The 22,008-nt window shown below is 45.5% G+C and overlaps 1 protein-coding gene across 1 annotated transcript in view; it reads left to right on the top strand.

Annotated features, from left to right (window-relative positions):
* Positions 1-21,785, top strand: part of scrib (scribble planar cell polarity protein) — a 53,043-nt gene extending 31,258 nt beyond the window's left edge. The window contains exons 21-45 of the mRNA XM_079181140.1: positions 109-189; positions 1,700-1,948; positions 2,383-2,493; positions 2,577-2,753; positions 2,842-2,958; positions 3,296-3,484; positions 3,601-3,720; positions 4,604-4,660; positions 6,153-6,233; positions 9,508-9,921; positions 10,740-10,811; positions 10,957-11,010; positions 11,478-11,534; positions 11,817-11,939; positions 13,095-13,145; positions 14,315-14,474; positions 14,581-14,842; positions 14,918-14,989; positions 15,080-15,262; positions 16,809-16,948; positions 17,240-17,277; positions 17,785-17,859; positions 19,179-19,233; positions 19,365-19,379; positions 20,131-21,785. Of these exons, the coding sequence (XP_079037266.1) occupies positions 109-189; positions 1,700-1,948; positions 2,383-2,493; positions 2,577-2,753; positions 2,842-2,958; positions 3,296-3,484; positions 3,601-3,720; positions 4,604-4,660; positions 6,153-6,233; positions 9,508-9,921; positions 10,740-10,811; positions 10,957-11,010; positions 11,478-11,534; positions 11,817-11,939; positions 13,095-13,145; positions 14,315-14,474; positions 14,581-14,842; positions 14,918-14,989; positions 15,080-15,262; positions 16,809-16,948; positions 17,240-17,277; positions 17,785-17,859; positions 19,179-19,233; positions 19,365-19,379; positions 20,131-20,267 (3,090 nt within the window). The 3' untranslated portion in view covers positions 20,268-21,785. The remainder of the gene's footprint in view (positions 1-108; positions 190-1,699; positions 1,949-2,382; positions 2,494-2,576; positions 2,754-2,841; positions 2,959-3,295; positions 3,485-3,600; positions 3,721-4,603; positions 4,661-6,152; positions 6,234-9,507; positions 9,922-10,739; positions 10,812-10,956; positions 11,011-11,477; positions 11,535-11,816; positions 11,940-13,094; positions 13,146-14,314; positions 14,475-14,580; positions 14,843-14,917; positions 14,990-15,079; positions 15,263-16,808; positions 16,949-17,239; positions 17,278-17,784; positions 17,860-19,178; positions 19,234-19,364; positions 19,380-20,130) is intronic.
* Positions 21,786-22,008: the final 223 nt, after the last annotated feature.

Raw genomic sequence — 22,008 nt, 5'->3', positions numbered from 1 at the left:
CGTCTCTTTTATATGTAGTTCTCAACAAACAGAAAGTGCACAGTAACTGTGAGTAATTTATCCAGAAATGTACAAAAGAGTTGACAATGTTTCTTGTTTGTATTTTAGGGAATCTACATCTCTCGGATTGCAGAAGGAGGAGCAGCAGACAGAGAAGGCACGCTGCATGTAGCCGACAGGGTGATCTCTGTGAGTACGACTCCTCAACACCTCCACCATTCAGTGTGAACACAACGAGGCCTCCTTTACTATGTTTACATCCATGTTGGAATGGGAGCCATTTTTCCTCCTTTAGCCTTGATTACTAGGAGTGGAAATCCTCAGAATACTAACACAGTCCGCCTACTAACTCTAACTTTAAAGCGCTTCATAGTCTGCATCCGAGGAGAGACTCTGTGTTAAAAAGTGCAGCATTTAGGTCACATGTGTTGCATGACCTCTCTCCATGCTCTTTAGTTTTCTGTGCCGATCACACTCCAAGCTTGGCTTTCTTTATTTTTTCTGTCAGCATATCAGTCACTCTTGAGTTGCATGTTTTTTGTCATGCACACACACGTCACACAGTTTTAATGTAAACCGATAACTGATTTTGATTCGTCCTGAGGTTCCTCCACTAGTGTGCCAAATGTGAAAGTTCTCCTAATCTGTTTCTGTAAAGACGTCCTCCTCGCTGTGTGTCCCAGAGAAGCTTCTTGAATCCTTTTTGCTTTCTTTCGGGGTCTCTCTCCTTTTCCCCTCCGGCAGTTTTTCACCTCTTTCTTCTTTTGTGGATTTGTAGGTTGCCTCTGTTTCTCTCTTAATCACGCTCTCTCCATCTGCATGCTCACAAATGTATTAAGTGCGTCTCCTTGCCTGCTTGGTGGTGGGCGTGGTGTTGGGGCTGAGCCTGTATGTGGCAGCAGATCAGCCGATGGTAAGAGCGGGTACTGTCGGGTCAGCGCTGACCTCTGCTTGTCACTTTTGACCAGAGAACCGTTAAAGACTGTGAATGCGTGAAAGCTTCCCCCTTAATCTAAAAACCAAGGTTAGCGGAACTAATGATTCAATAATTCTTTGAAAAAGCTGTCTTAGAAAATCCCTGCTTGCCTTTTTTGACTTGAAACTACACACTTCCACTTGTGTTTTAAGTAGACAAAGGCAAGGAGGAGTGGGAAGTGTTGAACTGATTACGTTAAAAGTAGAGATGCACCGATTGATCGGCCACAAATCAAAGCTGAGCCGCCATGACTGGTGACCAGCCGATCAGTGTTATATATATATATATATATATAGTTGTAAGTTATTAAAGTCACATCAGACTTTAAAGAAATCGGAATCGGAAGGACATTGCAATCAGTGCGTCTTAAAATAAACGAGAGCAGCATAAGCTGACGTCAGGAAACCTTTTGGGGAAACAATAGCGTAGCTTGATGTTAGCTTTTCTCCCTCAGAGAAGACACCCCCGCTCCCTCTTCTCTCTGCCGGCTCCTGTTGCTCTGTGCAGGTGTTGGCTTCTTCTTCAAATAACAGTACTCACAAACTTTCATTGAATTAGTGTGTTAGATGTTGAATAGAGCCATTTTGAGTAATCCGGTGAGACGTGACGGCGGGATGCATTTTTTTTTTTTTTAATGTTCATCATGTTGATGGCACACCGTTGTTGTCGGGAGCGTCTCGGTGGGCTGACACCCTCCGTGGTTGGTTTTTACTGTCGATCCAGATCAATGGTGTAGACATGACAGAGGCCAGGCATGACCAGGCAGTAGCGCTCCTTACCGGCACCTCCCCCACCATCTCCCTCCTGGTGGAGCGAGACCCGAATGCACCAGGGGGCTCTCCGGGTCAATCCCGGGCACGAGCCCACTCCCCTCCACCCCCAGAGCCTTCAGATTCTCCAGACCAGGAGGAGGACGGCCTCAACCTGCAAGGGAACAACCTGAGCCGGATGGAGGACGAGTATCCCATCGAGGTGAGAGCTCTGAGGCACCACTTTAGTACTTAAATGTGTTCGATAGCTTTTAATCATATTCGGCCATGCTGTAGAAGCCTCACAGAGGCATTCAGCCTTAATGTTTGTTTATTTGGCCCCTGCCTTATTCTTAATGCTGTCCAGTTCCAGAGAAGATGGTTCATGGTATGAAGGCTTGATCCAATTTAAATAATGGTGTACTTTAGAGTGTAGCATTTCCAGTTTTTAATAATGCAAAGATATAGCTGTTTACCTGATAGTGGCGTATGCCTGTAGAGATATAGTACGTGCATGCAGTAGGTTGGTTTGTGTTTATTAGACATATAGATGTAGACATGACTGTAACCTGATGTTTCCATCTTTTGTTAGATTTAGGCTTGAAACTTTTTCAAAATGTCTTCCTACAACACATGTTCCGCCTCTAATCCTAACAGGAAGTAACCCTGCTGAAGTCAGGTGGCCCTCTAGGCCTGAGCATCGTGGGAGGCAGTGATCACGCCAGTCACCCGTTCGGCATCAATGAACCAGGAGTGTTCATCTCAAAGGTACGACCCAAAGGTCCAATTTTGTGGGTTTTTTTCTGCTAAAATATGTGTTGTGTTTAACTTCCCACCCGTGTCGTCATCAGGTGATTCCTCACGGTCTGGCGTGTGAAAGTGGACTGCGTGTCGGGGACCGGATTTTAGAAGTGAACGCCATCGACCTGCGTCACGCTACGCACCAGGAGGCGGTGCGAGCGCTGCTGGCCAACAAGCAGGAGATCCGTATGTTGGTGCGGAGGGACCCTTCACCGCCTGGGATGCAGGTGAGGCCATCAACTCAAAAGAAGATACATAAACTAACGTAAGCGTAACGGAGGCCAACGCTGATGAGCTGTGTATACATCATTGCAGGAAATTGTGATCCAGAAGCAGCCAGGGGAGAAGCTTGGCATCAGTATTCGTGGAGGAGCGAAGGGTCATGCAGGAAACCCCTTTGACGCCACAGATGAGGGCATCTTCATCTCCAAGGTTCTGAAATTATATACAATGTATGCATGTATGTATGTAATGCTTTGCAATTCAATATTTCTTAAGGCTTTTTCACCACTTTTGAAGCAAATGGTGTCTTCCTTTTAGCTTTAGATGCTGGTTGGATACAAAGAGTCTCTGTCTTGACTGCTCTCTGCAGAAAAACAAAACAATGCAAATTGCTACTGTGCAAAAAGTGGTGTTACGTTTGACAAATTAAAGAAAAAGTTTTAAGAGGATATTGTAATATATGTGCCTGAATTTCAATTATATTGTTAGGTTATCAAAGACCGCATTAGCCATTAACGTGCTCATACTTTGGTTGATATTTAAACAGGTGAGTTCGAGCGGTGCAGCAGCGAGAGACAGCCGACTGCAGGTCGGCATGCGCATCCTGGAGGTGAACAACCACAGCCTGCTGGGGATGACGCACACAGAGGCGGTGCGAGTGCTTCGAGCTGTGGGAGACTCTCTGGTCATGCTGATGTGTGACGGCTTCGACCCACAAAAGGTGGCTGCCGTGGAGGTGAGACACCAGGAACAATTTGGGAATTTGGACAACATTGCCAGCAGTGTTGATGATATTTCACTCTGTTTTAGAAAGTGATTTCTAAACGACACTCTTTTTGGGTGCATTTCCAGGCGTCTCCTGGCATCATTGCCAACCCATTTGCTTCCGGCATCGTCCGTAAGAACAGTATGGAAAGCATCTCATCTATAGACCGAGACCTGAGCCCGGAGGAGATGGAAATCATGCAGAAGGTACAAAACGTGTATCTTAATGACCAAAGTAAACGTTTAAAGCAGTTAAAGCTAGAGTAGGTAACATTGGGAAAAACAGCGAGAGTAAGCTACATTTTGAATGTGTCCAACTGAAAAAATCCAGCCCAGTGTTGCCAAATCTTTTTAGATGAAAGTAGCGAGCAGCACTAGCCCAGAAAGTTGCCAATTCAGCAACACTGACAGCCCGTCCAGTCAGACCTCCCTCCAAAGCCACTCCCCCAAAACTATCATAATGAAAGTAAACAATGAATATGACTTTTGTAATGTTTCTAAGTTACCGTACCCACCCTATGTTAAAGGTCAGGTTGTTGCCGTTTCTGTGTATTAAGCACTCATGCACTCTTTAGCCCAGACAAAGCCCAAAAGCACCGAGTAAGGGGATGTGAATAGTGTTGGTTTGGACTCCAGGAAACACTCCATTCATCCACATGCCAGGAATCAGTTTGTCAGTTTTGTGACGACAGCGGTCAACACTTGAATCAGCTGTTTATTTCAGCGATTCTGTCACACCGACTCTCTGCCTCCACTACAGTTTGCAGGTGAAGTTTTCAACGACAGTAGAGTTTGACTCACTCCGACCCTGCTCACCACACATGCCCATCTTTTCACCACAGCGCCCAGGAATCGCCAACACAGTAGTTTATTTTGTCCAGATGAGCTTTTGGGAGACTGCCCGTACTAAAGGAATGTGGCGGCTTGTTGTTAGTTCCTCTGCACACTTTGATCAGTCCAGAGAGTATCAGAGCACACACAGTCAGAAAATAATTTACACAGAAAGTGCAATGTTTTAAATCACTCCTCCACTAAGATTCACCGGATGTTTATTGGGATTGTATAGATATTAAATGTCGCTCTTCTCCAGGAGTCTGAGATGGTGAGAGAGACGTCGCAGTGGGAGCGAGAAGAGATGGAGAAAGTGGTACGTGAAAGTGAAAATCTAAGACTGCTTTGGGAGGGCTGGAGGTAAAATGTTATCAGATCAGCAGATAGACGGCAATACATGCAGAACTGCACCGTACTGTAGGGTGGAGCCATAAGAGGCAGAAGCTCAGGTTTGTCTGATATCGGGCGAATGAAGCTTCTCCTCTGCACCCTGTGTGTGTGTGTGTATTGTGTTTGACAGAACTATTCCTGCAATGTGTCCCACTTTGCATGCTTTTTTTCTGCTCCCATAGCTAATGAATAGAGTACTTTTTAATGTGTGCGGATTCTATCCTTTCTTTCTCTTCTGTTTTTCTCTCTCATCTGTCCTTTTGCTTTTGGTGTGTTTGGCCTGATGAAAAAAAAAAAATACAAAAATCATCCAATCATTCCATCTCCATACCACTTCTCCACTGTTGTGTTTCTCCTCTTCATTCCCTGCATCACTGCGTTTCTCTTCTGTAAATCCTCCCATCTTCTCATTTCACCGCTCATCGCATCACCGTGTGGCTGTGCGTGGTTGGGTCTCCTCCCTCCTCCACTCTCTTCCTCCTCTTCCTTCCCTTCCTTTCTTGGTGAAGGAGCGTATGCGCTTGGAGCGCGAGGAGGCAACCCGCCTGCTAGAAGAGGAGACTGAGGTGAGACACTCCTCGTCGGCAGGTCTGCAGTCCATCTTCCTGGAAGTCTGTGCAAAAACACACCACAGCACAGCCGCCACGGGATTTTACCACGTTGTTCATCCCTTTCAGGGGAAATAGACTCTTTTTCTTTGTTCTTCTTATATTCAATTCAGTCTTGAGCCACATTGAAATGACTTAGTTTGCAGGAGAAAGTCATGTCCAGGTAATCGTCTCACTGACCATCTTGTATATCAGATTTTTTTTCACGTGTCACATGATTTTACGTTGGGCACACAACGTCACAGCCACACACATAGCATGCACATCACGCACACGTTAGTTATGATGTACTTTTAACTGAACTCTTGCAGTAGCCAAATTATGTCGCTTGACAGTGAGAGAAACTGAATTGAAATGACAGTTTTTCTTTTAGTTGTATTGGTTGTGAAATCAGATCATAAAGGTTGTAGCTAAGCCTCGTATTTTAATTGTTGCAATAGCGATAAAGAGCAATAAACACTTTAATTTTCACTAGCTAGTCCCTCCACCCTGGACCCCTGCATCTCTGTCACCCTTTTCACTTAGAGAACTAAGCCTAAGAGTTTGGCTAAACATACCATAGTTGCTAGTAGGATCTTGTCTTTTTATATATCACCAGACTTTTCCTTAAATATAACACATTATATTTTTGGCAATTTATCCAGTTCACATTTATAATATAAAAGTGTAGGTCCTTTACTTCACAGGAATGGTTCTCTAACAGTAGTCTCCTCCAGTAAAACTAATTCACTTTGACTGGATTCTTGCTTGTTGTGTAATAAACATCAGCCCAGTCCACCACTCACCTCTGTTCTGTTTATTTCCGTTTAGAACCTTGGCACTGGACCTCTAAAGCTTGACTATAAGACCCTGGCGGCTCTGCCCACCACCAGTCTGCAGAAGCTCAACAGGGTGAGTCTCCCTCTATGCTCTTGAGTCTCCGGGTAGAACTTCCACAGGTTTTTACACGCAACTGTCATGAATCCCTTTCAACATGTTTGAAAAAGAGTGCGACGCTCTTGAGCTGTACATTGCTTGCATTTCTGTGCTGGCTATGATGGAAATAGCTCAGAATAGACCTCTTCATGGAATCTCCTTGGTTTTTGGGTCACGGGAAATTCTTGAGTGACCCGAGCCGACCAGTTGCCCCTCCAGGAGCAGGAATGTTAACCTCCTTCCGTGAGCAAAACCCCCCAAGTCAACATTACTAACCGTGGCTCCAAGGCCAAACCCATACAACATGTCACCTCCGACTGATGTAATCGTGCCCTGCGTCAAAGAACAAGAGCGGATGTGATCGACCCGGGTTGAAGAAATAACACGAAGATCAAGGACTGATCGAGAAGTCTGGAAAAAGAAAGTGAAGACCAGAAAACTAAAACAGTAATAAAGGAGTGAAAAGTGTGTGCAGAAGGACTTGAAATGAAGCGTGGCCCGAACGGCAGGCGCTGTCTGTCCTGGTTGATAGACAGTGTGAGTGTGGGAAAGAGGTGGCGAGATGGGGGGCAGGGGACAGCTGCCTGCTATCAACCGGCCTATCCTCTGCGATATTTTAAACCTGCATCTGGCTCTGAATTGGATGGAGTCTCGTGGGTGGGTGGGGTGTCAGACAGGGAGGGAGGCTGTCGTCTAAGAGGAACCGACAAGTGTTTCAGTCGGAGCTCCCAAAGTCCTCTGAGGAGTAAGTCTGAGAGGAACTACAGCGAGTGTCCTGTTCCCATCCTACAGTGAGTGTTTTAGGTTCTTTATTTTTCTGTCTTCTTTCCTTCTCTTTTCATTTCCTTCTCTCTCCACTTTATTGTGATCCAGCTGTGTGTCTGTGTTAGGCCTCAAAGAGAAGAGTTCTTAAGAGTTCTTTGAAACCTGATCACCAAAATGATTCGATTACCTTTGAACTATACCAAATACTAAAGAAATAATTATTGTTCCTTCTATAACATTTGGGTCACATAACTTTATCATAGCTGTATCATGACTCTCCTTGTGGATCTCTGTCTTGTTTAGATAGTCCAATGTAACTTGAAGAACATTTCACACAGTAAGCAGCTGTCACTGGTCGGTGCGTTAGAGCTGGATCTGCTGCTCCAGCACACGTGTTCCTGTCTCACAGTGACTCCTTATCCCTTCCAGCAAGTTGTAACCAACGTTTTTCCCGGTGTCTTTTACTGATAGTGACAAGTCAACTCTGCTTTTTATGTGAGTGAGGTGTCCGGCATGATGTGCTGGAGAGCTGCCGTTTAGCTTTTGTTACCACTGGAAATGAGAGGGTCGAGAGTAAATTGTGCTAAACGTACGATTGCTTTGAAAGGAACTGGTGGTTTGGTTTTTTAACTTAAACTTGTATTAGTTTAAGATCACAAGGCAAATCTTTATATTTTATGGAGGCAGACTCCAGTACACAAATAACATCCAGAAGGAAAGAAAATAGAAACAAACGTATATCTAAAGTGCTTCTACAGGATCACATAGTCACAGAGGAGACTGATACCTATTTAGACCTAGAACCGGGTTCAGGGAGACACCCCGTCCCCCTGAACTTTGGATTATTTTAATGACAACATTGTAATATACTCATAATATACATCATAGTGTTCTATCTAACGATTGAGTCCTGGACTTATTTTCCATTATTGTCCTTGATGTTTACAATCCATCTGATCTGATCTGTTTTCCTAAGTAAATGTTCCTCTGAGAAGCACTTCTACACTAGAGAGAGAAACTGATTCCGTTACTGGTTCCCGGCTCAGCGTGTCGGCCCGCTGGCAGACCAGCAGCCTCGCTCTCCAAACCAAACCCCAGCTGTCCCTCACAGACTGTGTCAGAGCCAAAAGGGCACTCGCTCACATTCCATCCCACTGACCCTCATCACACCACAGATTCTGATAGTCAGCATGTTGCCACATTGCTGCCTCACAATGCTTGTTGTATTCTTAGTCCGGCTATTTAGATTAGCACCACGTACGTCAAGGTCACACTGAATTAATGCCACATCTATCTGGGCTAACTTGAGGTTCTTTCTGAGGCATTTCTTTGGTTTTGGGTTTGTAAAAACTCTTATTTGTTTCTTGACGTGGGTTGCGTATTATCTCCCCTCCTACAGTGACTGTACTCGTCCTCTATGTTCAGTGCAGTAGCAGTTGAAGGTGTACTGGAGCCGGAATGTCTCGCTGATCTGATAATACGGTTATTTAAGGCGGCGGCCAAGAGCCTGGACTGCAGTGACGTGTCCAGTGGCATACAGCAGCAGTTAACAAGTGTTGAATGATGGGTAACTGAGAAACGTGTCTGTAAGGCTCCAGGAAAGATTTAGGGATGTGAGTAACTGCTTTTAGCAGCCAGAGGCTTGTGTGTGTGTGTGTCAAGTGTCTATTTATAGAAGCTCATCATAGCACACCGAGGAATCACTCTTCTCATCTTGTGTCAGGTTCCATTTGTTTGTAATGTTTTAGGATTTTTTTGTTGTACAAGTTGAGTGACATTAATGAGGATGAAACACGTCTGCCTTAGTAGATCTATTTTTTACTTTAGCTAGAGCTGCAATCAGCCTGTTGTAGCGCCTGCTGTTAATTTCAAACAAAAATCAATAAGGCTGTTTATTAGACCAAATATATCATCATATGCCAATTCAGTAGTGATGCACAAGTGTTTTAATATCCCACCAGACCAGTTATGAGAGCCAATCAGCAGTGACCAGTCGTAAAAAGAAGTTGTAAGCAAAGCTTATTTTGAAGATGAAACAAAAGCCAATCATTAATACACAAACTGTCTGTTTTAATATTCATTACCGTTTAGACCAGCGTCCTGTTTCAGCCTTACAGTGTTCCTGGTGAGCGCACCAGACGTGTGTTACGTTACACAGGTGTTCCCTGCAAATAAAGCCGATTTTAACTTGTGATGAAAGTCAATATGTCTCACTGTAGAGATGTCACGGTGTACCCTGATGTCAGCAATTACTTTATTTATAACAATGTTATCATAACTGATTGAAATAATGGCCAAACATATGAAAATAGAATACAAATTGTAACTGGAATTATCTTTCAATCTCTTTCTCTCTACTCTGTTTTTAAAACGTTCATCTTTTATTCTAGTGATGATTCAGTTTGTGTGAGTGGAACCTTTCCTGCCTGTTCCTATTCTTTACTTTACTGTATCTGTGCTGCCTCTTTGCTTTGCTCCTGTCCAGTTCTCTACCTCTGAAAGTCTGACTGCTCCCATGGAGGCCCCCCTGCAGGCCCAGTACGGAGCCCCTTTAGAGCCTCTGGGCTTCGGCTTAGTCCACCCCACGAACCCCCTCGACCACACGGACCCCGAGTCCTGCCCCGGTCTGAACACGGAGCACGATTACCTTCATGACTCCCAGTTCTCCCCAAATGGGACCTCCACTGCCGACAGTGCTGGCTCATCAACGACCCTTAATTCATTTGCACCTGAAGAAGAGGAAAGCCTGGTGGACTCTCAGCCCATCTGCTTCAAAGAGAACCCGTTCTTGGTGGCCAATCGCAGAGGAAAGGGTCGTCCGGCCGGACAGCAGGTCCTGTCGGGGCCCCCGGTGGGCTACGGGAAGCAGGGCCAGCTGCAGCCCTGGTTGTTCAACAAGGCAAGCCGCCTGCCTGAGTGTGGTTTGGAGGCAGCATGGTGTGTTACCGCACAGTTTGTTGTTTGGCTCACCTGTGTCCCTTCAAAAGGATCATTTGCATCAAGACTGTGTTTTAACCTAAAATGGTTCGTTTTAACCCGAAGAAGCACCTTTCACTCTTTAGGGGGGTTGTCGTATAACAAGTGTGCATCAACAGAAAATGTATCTGGAACAATGTTGTTAACCAACTCATTATTTTTAACCCTTTGCCAAAATGAGTTATTGTTTAAAATTAGTAGTTATTGCACGTTTAAAGACATCTCCTTGGGATGGACATTTTATTTTTTTTACTATTTTTGGCCTCCTTACATTTGGTTTATTTGTGATAGCTTCCCTGTTTTATGCGGAGGAGGATTGATGTGGTAAAAAAAGCGTTCCATCCGTGCAAAGCGTTTTTCTCTTCAGGCTTTGTGTGTGTCCACGTTGTGTGTTTTTAATCTCTGTGCAACAACCAGCTGAACTGGTGCATGTTTTTGCTGTGAGCACCTCGTGAGGTATTTTGGCACGTAGTCTGTACATATTCAGGACCGACTGGAATGTCTGTCCTAACAGCTGCGAGGGAGGTCATAGGTCATGAAGGAACGTGACCTGCAAACACGCAGGTTTACCAGCAACAGCTTTGTTGTTGGTTGAATTTACTGCAGGATCACTTCTCCACAGGACTAACCAGTCGATGCTTGTTTTGCTTTGTCTTTACTACGTGGTTTTGTCGGTGCACAGAGTGAAAGTCGGAGCAGTTGTTAAGTGTGTTTTTGGTGTTTTGATCTTTGTCTTTCCAGGCACCACCTTCTGATTTCACCAGGACCGAGAGCCCGATCAGAGAAGCACCGTACTCTCCCACGATCCAACCGGTGAGCAGCCTCAACACCCGTCGCTCCTCTGCTGTCCTCCTTCCATCTTTTTACTTAGTTTTCTCCTTTTCCATCAGTCATGTCTGCTGCTATACATTAGCTATTTTACAGTTGACCCTTTTGACTTTTCCTCCCGCCCATATAGCCCAGCAACCACTCTTCCAACAGCTCCCTGTATGCAGGCAGGGAGACCCGCTTCGTAAGTGGGTCTGCTGGCCCTCTCTGCTCTGGCCTGGATTGTTTCTTGTAACATATGCTGTTCTGAGCGCTTCATCTGTTATTAAAACATAACTAGTTCAGCTATCGCGTCTGCTGCGGTCCTACCAGTCTGAAAAGCATGTGGCTGCTTCTCCAGGGCCAGCTGACTGCTGATGCTTTGCCTCATGCAGACTGGAAGAAATAGATTTTTTAATGTCGCTACTGACCAGCTGTGGCTTCAGACTCTCTCAACAGAGAAAATAAAATGTACCAGTGTAGAACAAATTCTATAATTCAGGTAAACGCTGGTGTTGTTGTTGCATTGTTTGATTGTGTCTTCATTTGGCCTGGCATCCTCCAATAGTCAACATTCAGTGACTGTATGCACTGTTGGTTTAAAGTGAAAGTAGATGGTGCTAAATCAAGCATTTCATTGTCATCGTCTCATTTCATTTTTTTTATTTGCAGGCAAACCTTCATTACACCTCCACTCCTACTGCCAACACTGACCACATTTCTTCATCAGTGAGTGGGAAATCAGAAAATCACTCTTGTATTGTAGCTTAGTCATTACACTGGTTTACCAATATATCACGCCAATATACTCCCTTTAGTACATATTCGTTATACGTTTAAGTTGTTTTTTGTATTTGGGGTTTCTCTGCACTTCATATCCTTCATTCGAGTTGCCATTCATCCTCAATTGGTGTGTCTGAACTAAAAGAATTCTCCTTATCCGAATCACATTTGTGAATTACCAAAATATTGTTGGTCTCTTCCATGAAGTATCATTTGTTTTCTCTCCAGACTCGACCGGGTGCCATCCAGCCAGTCGGGCGCGTGCGGCAGAGTACCTCCCCCGCCACGCCGGACGGCCACAGTCCTAACCCCTTCCAGCATGGCCCCTCCCCCTTCGACTCCCAGACCTCTGTAAGACCCCTCACCACCACCACATAGTGCTGTCTTCTGTCCACTCTCTGCTCTGTGCCGCCAAAACTCTTGACTGCACAGCCCCAAAACTCTGCGTCTCATAGCAGAGACGCAGATATTTGCAGCACGAGAATGATTTTTGTTTGTAAGAGGCTAGAACCAAAGAAAAGGAAGACTCATCGTCTGTGCAGGTGCTGCAGTCTGTGCCCTCCAGACCTCCTGCACCTGCAGACGGAGCTTCCGGCTCAACTCTGAGCTCCTGAATCATAATTACAGCTTTCTGAAATGCTCCACTTATTTCTTCCTTTCGGCAAGCAGCGTAGTTGGATCGGTAAATAACGAGAAGCCATGATTCCATCTCACGTCTTCCTGTTTGTGTCACAAAGGTGCTCATACAGAAAAGTCTGTCATGGCTTTTGAGCTTTCCAAGCCCTCCTGTTTGTCTTTTTCTGGCATACTCCCCCCTCTTCTCTCACATGAAACCAGCCGCCATGCTCTTCACCTGTTCTCCTCCACGGTCTTCTTCAACTTTGCTGGTTTTTTTCATAGTCTACCCTTTCCTCCATGTCTCTGTCTGTCCGTCCTTTCCCACTTCCTCCTCTCCCCCTTGGTTCCTTTACCATATGAACCTACCTCCATGCCCTCCCAAACCTCCCCCCCCTGCAGCCTCGCGCCCCCTCCCCCACCTCGCCCGACGAGTTCCCCATGAATGTCAAGCAGGCATACAAGGCGTTTGCCGCCGTGCCTCGCTCACTGGCAGTGCTGGAGCCGCCGCAGGTAGGCCGTGCTGCCCGGACTCACACCGGGTCACAATGACAAAAGCATGCTGTGCTGATTGGTTGGTCTCCCCGTCCCCCCCCGTCCCTCCTGACTGGAGCAGGCTGTCCTATAAGGAGCCTGCGCCGTGTCGGGGGGGCCTGTGACGTGCTGTGACGTGTGGAATGCGATCATCGTGGGTTTTTGTACTCCAGTGCCATCATCTGTCATACTGGTGTTGAGTCTTCATCCATGTGTGGCTCGTGTACTAATATCCAGTCCCACTTCTTTATATATATATATATAATGTCCCCGCTGCTAATCCGTCTGCCTGCTCTGTCTCTCTGTCTTTGTCCTCCGTCTGACTTTACTTTACTAACATCCTGATGTGCCCAACAGGACCTGTATGGTGTGAGGAACAATTTCCACCCAAACCAACCTTCTCCAGAGGTGAGTGAACAAACTGACCAACAAATATTAAGAGCACAGCTGTCTGTTTTACCGTAATGGACAGAATATACATGATCTTTTACAGTAAAGAGTGGAGGTAGTATTATATTTAAGGACTAGATTTTTATGTGTTTAAAACATATTTGTAGCCTCGGGGCACGATCACACATGTGAGTATGAGGCAATATTGGTGCTGAATGTGGAGTTAACCACACACACTTCTTTGTTTACGTTTTAAAGTCTACTCCAAAGGTTTTAGGAAGCCATTTCAACCTGCAGGAGTTGTGTAAAATGTTTGTAAAATGTTTTGCTGGAGGAAATAAATTCAGTGAAAAAGAGTTTAAAGAGCCCGATGTCATGAAGAAGAGACCCAGACACAGTTTAAGGAGAAGAGAGTCCTCATCCATGAAGCATCTTCTATCTCCGTATCTCAGGAAAACTAGTCTGACATTATTTTATATCTTCAGGAAGTCTTTTCCCCAAAATGGAGGTCGGAAAAGAAGCCGTCTTATAATTGGGCCAATACATTATTTCATGTCTAGATGTGCTCTAAGCTCACTGTAGTTACATACCGAGTCATCGTAGTCTGTCTGGTGACGACCTCTGTGGCCTTTTCAGCCTGAGTTGAACAACGAGGTGTTTGATGATGACATAGACGGTCAGGAGGGGGCTGGTAAGGGTCTGGCCAGCAGGGCCCTCCTCTCACCTGACCGCCGGGAGTACATGAACCTGGCAGCAGTGCCTCGCCTCTCCAGGCCGTCCTGGGACCTGCAGGTACCCAACCGCCTCCGCCACGTCTACAGCAGCCCCGTTCTCCGTCCGGGTGTGCTTGGCTTGATCGGTGGTGGTGTCTCTGCTCCCGGACACTGGGAGACAGCCGTGACTCCCAGTTAATTGATCTTAAATCAGCTGGTGGTGCTGGGTTCTGTTTTAAATGGATCATTTGTTGCTTTCTTCTTGGTCTGTGATACTTCTCTCCTCTGGCACCTCTTGTGAAATCCTCTGCTCCTTCGGAAATGGCTTTGCAACAATGCAAATAGCAATGAAACTTCTTTTTATAGCTCATTTTATTCAGCCGTTTTGTCATTTGTAAATATTGCAGGTGCTTCAGGTGCTGTCAGTTATAATGTTTATAGTTTTGTATTCTGATTTGTCTTGTCACCCTACAGAGTCCTTCTCCTGGTGGTAAGTACAGCCCAGAGCAGCGCTCCTTCAGGGACAGACAGAAGTACTTTGAGATCGACGTGAAGCAGCAGACGCCAGAGAAACCCAAACCTCGTGTGTCTCTTGTTGGAGAAGATGACCTCAAGAAAATGAGGGAGGAAGAAGGTTTGTTTCTATCGTTTCTCCTCGAGCATCTCTTTGCCAATAGCTACCCGGCAAACCTGCCATTGACGTTTTACACCCGTGTGTGTGTGCTTTCATCTCGTCTCAGAGAGGAAGTTTGAGCAGCGGGCGCGGGAGTACCTGCTGGATGAGGACGAGGAGGATGACGAAGAGGACCTGGCTAAGCAGGTGGCGCAGATGAAGGCAACTGGCAAAGTGTTGCTGGATGGAGTAGAGTACAACGTGGAGCCAATAAACAGCCCGTCGCAGCACTGCGCCACGCCGCCGAGCTACAACGTCACGCCGCCGAGCTACAACGCCACGCCGCCGAGCTACAACGTCACGCCGCCGAGCTACTGCGGCAGCTCAGGGTGAGAAGTCGCAAAACATAAATGCTTTAGACGTTTTCTTTATTTCTTCAGCTAATATCCTGTTTGTGTATGCAGGCCTTCGTCTGTTGACGGTAAGGGAGAGTCTCAGAGGAATTCACTGGAGGACAGGCCCAACTCCATGACCGGGTAATTACGTTGTTACGCAGCATCTTTGAATGTCCCATCGCTGTTGTTTTTGTCACTGTAGTCATCGCTGCCACTTGTGTGTCTCGTCAGTCTGATCCCGGCGTACTCCGTAGACTCGGCGGCTCCCATCCGCACGGCCAAAGCAGAGCGCCGACACCAGGAGAGGCTCCGCATGCAGAGCCCCGAGCTGTCTGTGGCCCCCGACAAGGACCTGTCCCCCGCTGAGAAACGAGCTCTGGAGGCTGAGAAGAGAGCCATGTGGAGGGCAGCACGGTAAATAAAACGGCTGACGGGGTCTTTTTTTTAAGCTTTTACTTCACTTGTCCTTGCTTGATGATAACTAGAATGAAAACCTGTTATCAATTACTGATTATTTGTACATTAAGAGTTACTGATTGCAGCCAAACAATTACATTTTGTGATAATATGAACACAAAGAAAAGCAAACAAATCTTGATAAGGTGTATCCACAAAGTGTTGGACTACACCTCTAATTAATTATCTATAAATTAATACAAAGTAGAGACACTTTTACAAATGGCCTTTATTACGTTGGCTGATGAACGAGAGAACGTCCACAGCGTTTCAATGCTTTGACCCACATTGCATCCTTCCCTACTAATATAAATATTTACAGCTTTATTACACAATAGTGGGTTTACACAGTTTTGCTGTGCATTCATTTGGAAATAGCGGGAGTCAGAAGCGGGAAGGTTTGTTTTCTTTTAGCTGCACATGACTGTTCATGTGATACAAACCTTTACTGCCACGATGAAAGAAACGCGTACAGAAATAACACTTAAATAGATGTAAATACCAAGCGCCACGCTCACATACATGGTATGTTAATTAGTGAATATAAGTCGACAGTTTGTTCTGTGTGTGTGGTTAGTCTGCCTCCTCCTACTTTTGTCCTGTCCTGTAAATATTTTCTTCTTCTCAATGTGTCAGTGTTTTACCTTCCATTCTTTGGTTTTCTTCTCTTCTCTGTCCGTATGCCTTTCTTTCCTTCCTCTCCTCCTCACATTCCTCCTTCATCCTGGTGCACTTGTCGTCCTGTCCCCTCCTCCTGTGCGTCACCCTCTCCCTGGCCTCACGGGGCCCAGGCCCTGTGGCCTAGAGGAGGATGTTAGGCAGTATGAGCAGGACCTGGCTAAGAGGCTCTACCGGGCCAGAGTGAGGGCGTCTCAGGCCGAGCCCCCCACCTCTTCCTCCTCCTCCTCCTCCTCTGCAGCAGCCTCCCAGCTCAGGTCTGCCACCAGGGCCAGACGCACGGCATCGTGGGGGTGTGCTAGGGTGCTTTGGCGTTGGGTGTATTTTGCTAGAGTCCGGGTTTCGGAAAGGTCCGAGCAAGCACTCGCAGCAACACTGTGCCAGTGCTTCCGCTGCCTTTCCAGTGCCGTCTTGCTTCTGCACGTCTTTGCTTCCTCTGGTTCCCCCTCTCTCTATTCTCTTCCTCTCTGCAGCACTCTTTTCATTTGTGCCATGCTGTTCTCTTGATTTTCATATTATTTGTACTAACACACATCCCGCAGTAATATAAGTTTGCAAGCTATCTGTAAGTTGAGGGTAAGCCTACCAGCAGTGGGCCGTCCTTTTCCTGGAATGCCTCCCTTCTTTTTGTGCATTTAAATTAAACTGGTTGTTGGTGACAGCAGACCAGGACAAGGAGCACCCAACATTAGTGGTGATCGACACGACACCCACCTGTAGCGGTGTGTGTGTGTGTGTGTGTGCGTGTGTGTGCGTGCGCCTCTGTCAGCCGTTGTCTCTGTATTTTCTACGATCACGTATCTGATGGTGGTTGTTCCTCTTGTAGAATGAAGTCTCTCGAGCAAGATGCACTGAAAGCACAGATGGTCATCGCCAAGTCTCGTGACGGAAAGAAGCGCGGCACAATGGACCAGCTGACGGAGTCGCCGTCGCCCGCCCCCACACCCTCTCCCACGCCTATGGAAGGTAAGAAGCTGAGGCCTGTTCAGATGACAAGCATCTCCTGTACTGAATTGTTTTTACACAGAAAACCACCACCACCACCCGTTTCTGAATTTCTTAACCTTACCTTCTTAATCTTACCTTAAAGCTTTTTAGGTGGGCTACTGGATATTCCCAACAGCTTGACTTAGGCCCTGTTTACTCAGAAATTTTTAAAAATGGATATTTTCCTCTCCAGCAAATGTAATCTGAAGCTTGAAGTTTTGTCCCTTCCCTTTGTGTTCTAACTTCACACTTCCTGTTTTCCTCTGACAGAGCTCAATCCTCGAGGAGTAACCTCTCCGGGACGGCTGGTAAGTGCTGAACCTTTTACCTCTGTCTTCATTCCCATTTAGTTTTTGACAGATTTTTGCGACGGGCCTTTGTGTGCGTCAGTGTGGACGCTTCACTGTATCCTTTGACTTAGAGAGCTGCAGTCATCAATTATGAGAAAAAAAGCTGTAACTCTCTCTTTGAAGCTTTTTTTTGAGAAAGGCAACGAATAAGCTTGTTGGTTTACAAGCTGGAAAAGGGAAAAAAGTTGATTTGTTTCAAAACACATTGGCATTAATCCACCATCTTGCTCGTTGTCACTCGAGCCAATCAGGGCTGAAAACACACACAGCTCTCCATCATTTGCCACAGCTGGCTGTTTGAATCACCCATTAGCCTCTCTGCCTCCTACCTCTCCTATTTCTATTTCCTCATCCCCTTCTCTGATTCCTCTCCAGTTTATATTTTACCCCACCCTCCTCCTGCCATTGTTTTCCTCTTCTACCTCTCCCTCAACCTCTGCTCATTCCCTTTTGCTGTCCTTCTAGTCCCTGTCGTCAAAGAAGTTTGACTACCGACAGTTTGCTGCCATTCCTTCTTCCAAACCCGTATACGACATCCAGGTATTATTGGCTGCATGCTGAGCTCCCTCCCTCTCCCCTCTAGTTTGTGTTAATCGAGAGGCATCAGTGTGAAGTCTAGGTTTTGGCTCCATGATTGAGCACCTCCTGCTCTGCACTATAGCGATTGGCTCACTAACTCTCACTTTCACAAAGAGGAGAGGTTTACTCTACATAAATGACACCAAATCCCTCCCTCCTCTCTTCCTGGTCTCCCACTTACCACTCACAAATGTAAGAGCATCTAAACACCCGCCTTATCAGCTCACTAACCAATCACAGACATTAACACTCACCAGCTGCAGGGATGCAGACATGTTTTTGATCCCACTAACCAGCATTGGTTCCGGGGGGGGGGGGGGAATGGCCACAGACTGCATCTCTTCCACTCTCACATTCACTTCCATCAGCTGTCTGGTTCCACGCATGGGTCGCATATCAGGCAGAGGAGTCACGGGACTCTTGGAGTAGTGCGGGAGTGAGCTAGTCTGGACGTGGTCTTTTTATTTATCTGGTGTTCTGTGTCACTGTCAGTCTTGCGCTCCGGAGTGTGGGATCTTGTGTAGTTTGGTGGTTGAGCAGTGACTTCAGTTTGTGCGTATTCTCTCTTTGGTGGATGTCATTGAATTGATATCGCTGTTTGTGAGTGTTTGCATAATGTTTCCTGCATATGGACTGACAAAGTAGTATTTAAAGGCTATGTGTTGATTTCTATAAACATCAGAGGTGTGCGTCACGTGACAGCAGAACATATCGCCGTGATCCAAATCTCATCAATGCAAACATTTAAAAAGAATTCAACTACATAAAGACGAATATTCATCCATCAAACAATTTCTCTTAATTGCAACTAATAAACCATTGTGAGTGTCCTGTAAGATAACATGTAAATAGCTTGCAGGGCGTAGTGCTCCCTTGACAGAAGTAGAATAAACGGCTAACAACAAGAGGAAAACGTGATGGATGTTGGTTTATTAGAGCATCAACACAAAGACAACTTAACATGCTGCTTGGTTTTCCAATGTGACTCTTGTTGGTGCTGTTCTGTCTCTCTGTGGATGTGCCTTCACAACAAACCCCGGAACCGAGGACCTAAGTGAACCTCCCTTTCCTTTAACATGCTAATATCTCCTGGGGAGTAGTCCAGTCGAGGCACGCTGGCTTGTGTCTCTGACAGATTGGGAGCTTCAGTGAGCGGCTGGCACACACTCTCTCTCTCTCTCTCTCTCTGACGTGGTGATGGCTTCCCCTGGGACAGAGGTTACTGTGCCCCCCACCCACCACCACCACTCAGTTACTCACTGGCTCTTCTTCTCTTCCAGACCCCAGAAGCAGGTGATGACCTGCAGTTCATCGACGACGGCTCCAGCAACCCAGGTGAGAACTGGAGCTCTGCGGTACTTCAGATAGTTCTTAAAACGGGCTTTGAGGAAGGGACGAGTGAGAAAACTGTGTGGACAATAAGTAACACATTCATTACCTCAATCTCTTCTACCCCTTTGATTCAGGTGACTACCTGGGATAAGCAGCTCCTATTGGTAGGATCCTGTGTGCATGTGTGTGATTGTGCATTTGATCTCTAACCTGCTAGCTGTGTGGCATAACTGGGTTCAGGTATTAAGATGGGCGAGCTTCACCTGCTGTGGCTGTATGAAGCAGCAACTAATGTTGGGAAATATTTGCTTTCTAAAGTAGTGATGTCACACTAACCGTGATCCCGGCTGTGCATGAGTTTGTTTTCAGTGTTAACTGAAACTAGTAATTATGTACCGATCAGTCAGTTTGTTTACATGCACACAAGAAACCAGGTCACACAGGCAATGGGAAATGTAGTAAACGGGTTCCTGTAAACACTTCATTGCAGGGTGAACACAAGTATAATTATATATTGACTAAATAGAATTACACCTGTGCAAGGTCAACTTTTCCTTGCAGTGCAAATACGTCTAAAGTTAATAGTTCAGTGGTAGAAAGTGACTTATTTCCACTTCTAGGGGATAGTTTGTGTTTAAGTTTTACTCTGACTAGAACTCTTAAACTGTAGGCGTCTGGTTCAAACATGCGGTCACTAATTATTCCTGTTTTCTGCTCAAATCTTTTGCTCGTTTCCTGCTGCTGTGAACGTGGGGCTTCTCTCGCAGGTTTAAGGGATCCGTCCAGTTGCCTTCATCTTTCTTCCTTTCCACAGCGACCCATGTGGAGTGACTTTTATGTAAAAAAAAATGTGAGTAAACCGCAGCAGCTTGACTTAAATGTGTTGTTGTTGTTGTTTAGTGCCCGCTGCCAGCCCTGAGGTCGAGGCGCCCAGCCCGCTGCCTGCCACCTCAGCCCTGGAGGAGATGGCTCTGTACAGCAACAAGCGCAAGCTGAGGCAGGGCCGCCGCAGCCTGGAGACGGCCGTGCCCACGTAACACCTCCCACCGAGAGGAGAACGCCGAAGACGCACATTTAGATACGCTGCGGACAACAGGAGGAGCAGAGTCACTAAACACTACACAGTGTCAGTAGAGCGAGGTTTACTCTCCCACATATAACCACTGCAGAGACTACGGCGCTGATAGTCACCACACACTCACTTATATCCTGCGTGCCAGTCTGTGGATGAGAGCTAGTGTGGTTAGCTAGGATTGCTACTTAAAGATCTCTTTTTAGTTGTTGTACACAAGTTTATCAAGTAGAAGCTGAGCTATTTTTGAAAGGAGGTGACTGAAGTTTTTAGTTTATTTTTCGCACCTCCAATGATTTTGCTGTTAAAAAGAAGAAAACCACATACTGGAAGAGAAAAGAAATGGGTCATAGCTATACTAACTTCTTGAATATTTTTAGGCTTTCAGTGAAAAGAGGTCAGGGGTTTGTGTAAATATTAATGAGGAGGGAACATCCTGCTACCTTCACAGTCACAAAATGTGGAGAGCTTTTAAAAAAACAGTACATATCTTTTTTGCACTGCGTATATCTTAAATAATTTATTGTTTTTAGCGTTTTATTCAAATTGAAGTGCTATTTTAACCCCTCCGAGCATGACTGATGCTAATCCAAATTTACCTTTTTAAACTAATGAATATCACTTTATGTGCACACTCACAACAGACGTGTTGAAAGAGAATGTGTACGCTGGAGCCTGCAGCATAGAAACGGATCACAATATCAAAGTTTTAGTCATATTTTATAATTGACGGTACTCGCCCTGCCATGTTAAGGGTATTATTTTGTACTTATCAATGTGAATTATCTGGAGGTGATCCAGAGTGACGTGAAGGTAGCAGATGTTTTATTTAAAATCTGACGCCACTGAAAAATCATTTATTATCGTGTGAATATTGTACAAATACTGAAAGGAAAGCAAACTTTGGGTTTGAAACTGAGCCAGTCTTGAACCGAGACCAAGCGAGTGTCTGGACTGCTGACTCATCTGTTTGGACCGGCTTAGTGTTGGGATGCTCTCTGCGTGTATATTGGTTCGTTAATGGGAGAGGCTGAACCAATTAGAAATCCCTCTCAAGACATTCTCATTCAATTCATTGCTTAACATACTGTCAGTTTATGTATTTGGGTATTTTCACAGAATCACAGGATAGTAGCATTTGTGTTAATTTAATGTAGGGTCTTCTAATGATAGCTTTCCATGTTCTCACTGACTGAAATTCAGTTTCTTTGATTACATTCGCAATGGCTGATCTCTCCTTTTTTTTTTAAAACTTACAGTAGGTAAATCTCTTTTTTCCAGATGGGTTTCACTACATTATTCATGCAGTGTTTAAGTTTTTGTGTTTATTCTTTTGTCTTGAGTTCTTTGAGGGAAAGGGTCAGAAGTCCTAGGGTTAAGGGGTAGAGCTCATACAAGACTGTAACTAGTGAATTTGTACAACCAAAGAAGTCTATTTTGTGGTTCAGGAATAATAAATTTTACTTTTCATTTAAGAAGCGGATTTATTGGGTATTGTCTTTTGTGCTCGATTAATCCACAAACTACAATGAACAGATCACATGACTCACTCAGCTCAAAGCGAGACTATGAGGAAGTCTTCTCTGTCCAGACGAGTTCCTCTGTAGAGACAGAAAAATCAAAACGGTTTCATTCTTTCTGCCAATAAATTGTTGATGCATCGCTACTATTTTCCTGGCAATAGCATAAGTGATTGGTGAGTTGAC

Source organism: Pholis gunnellus (assembly GCF_910591455.1).
Source record: "Pholis gunnellus genome assembly, chromosome: 20".
NCBI lineage: Eukaryota > Metazoa > Chordata > Actinopteri > Perciformes > Pholidae > Pholis > Pholis gunnellus.
This window is presented reverse-complemented; position numbering and strand designations above follow the sequence as displayed.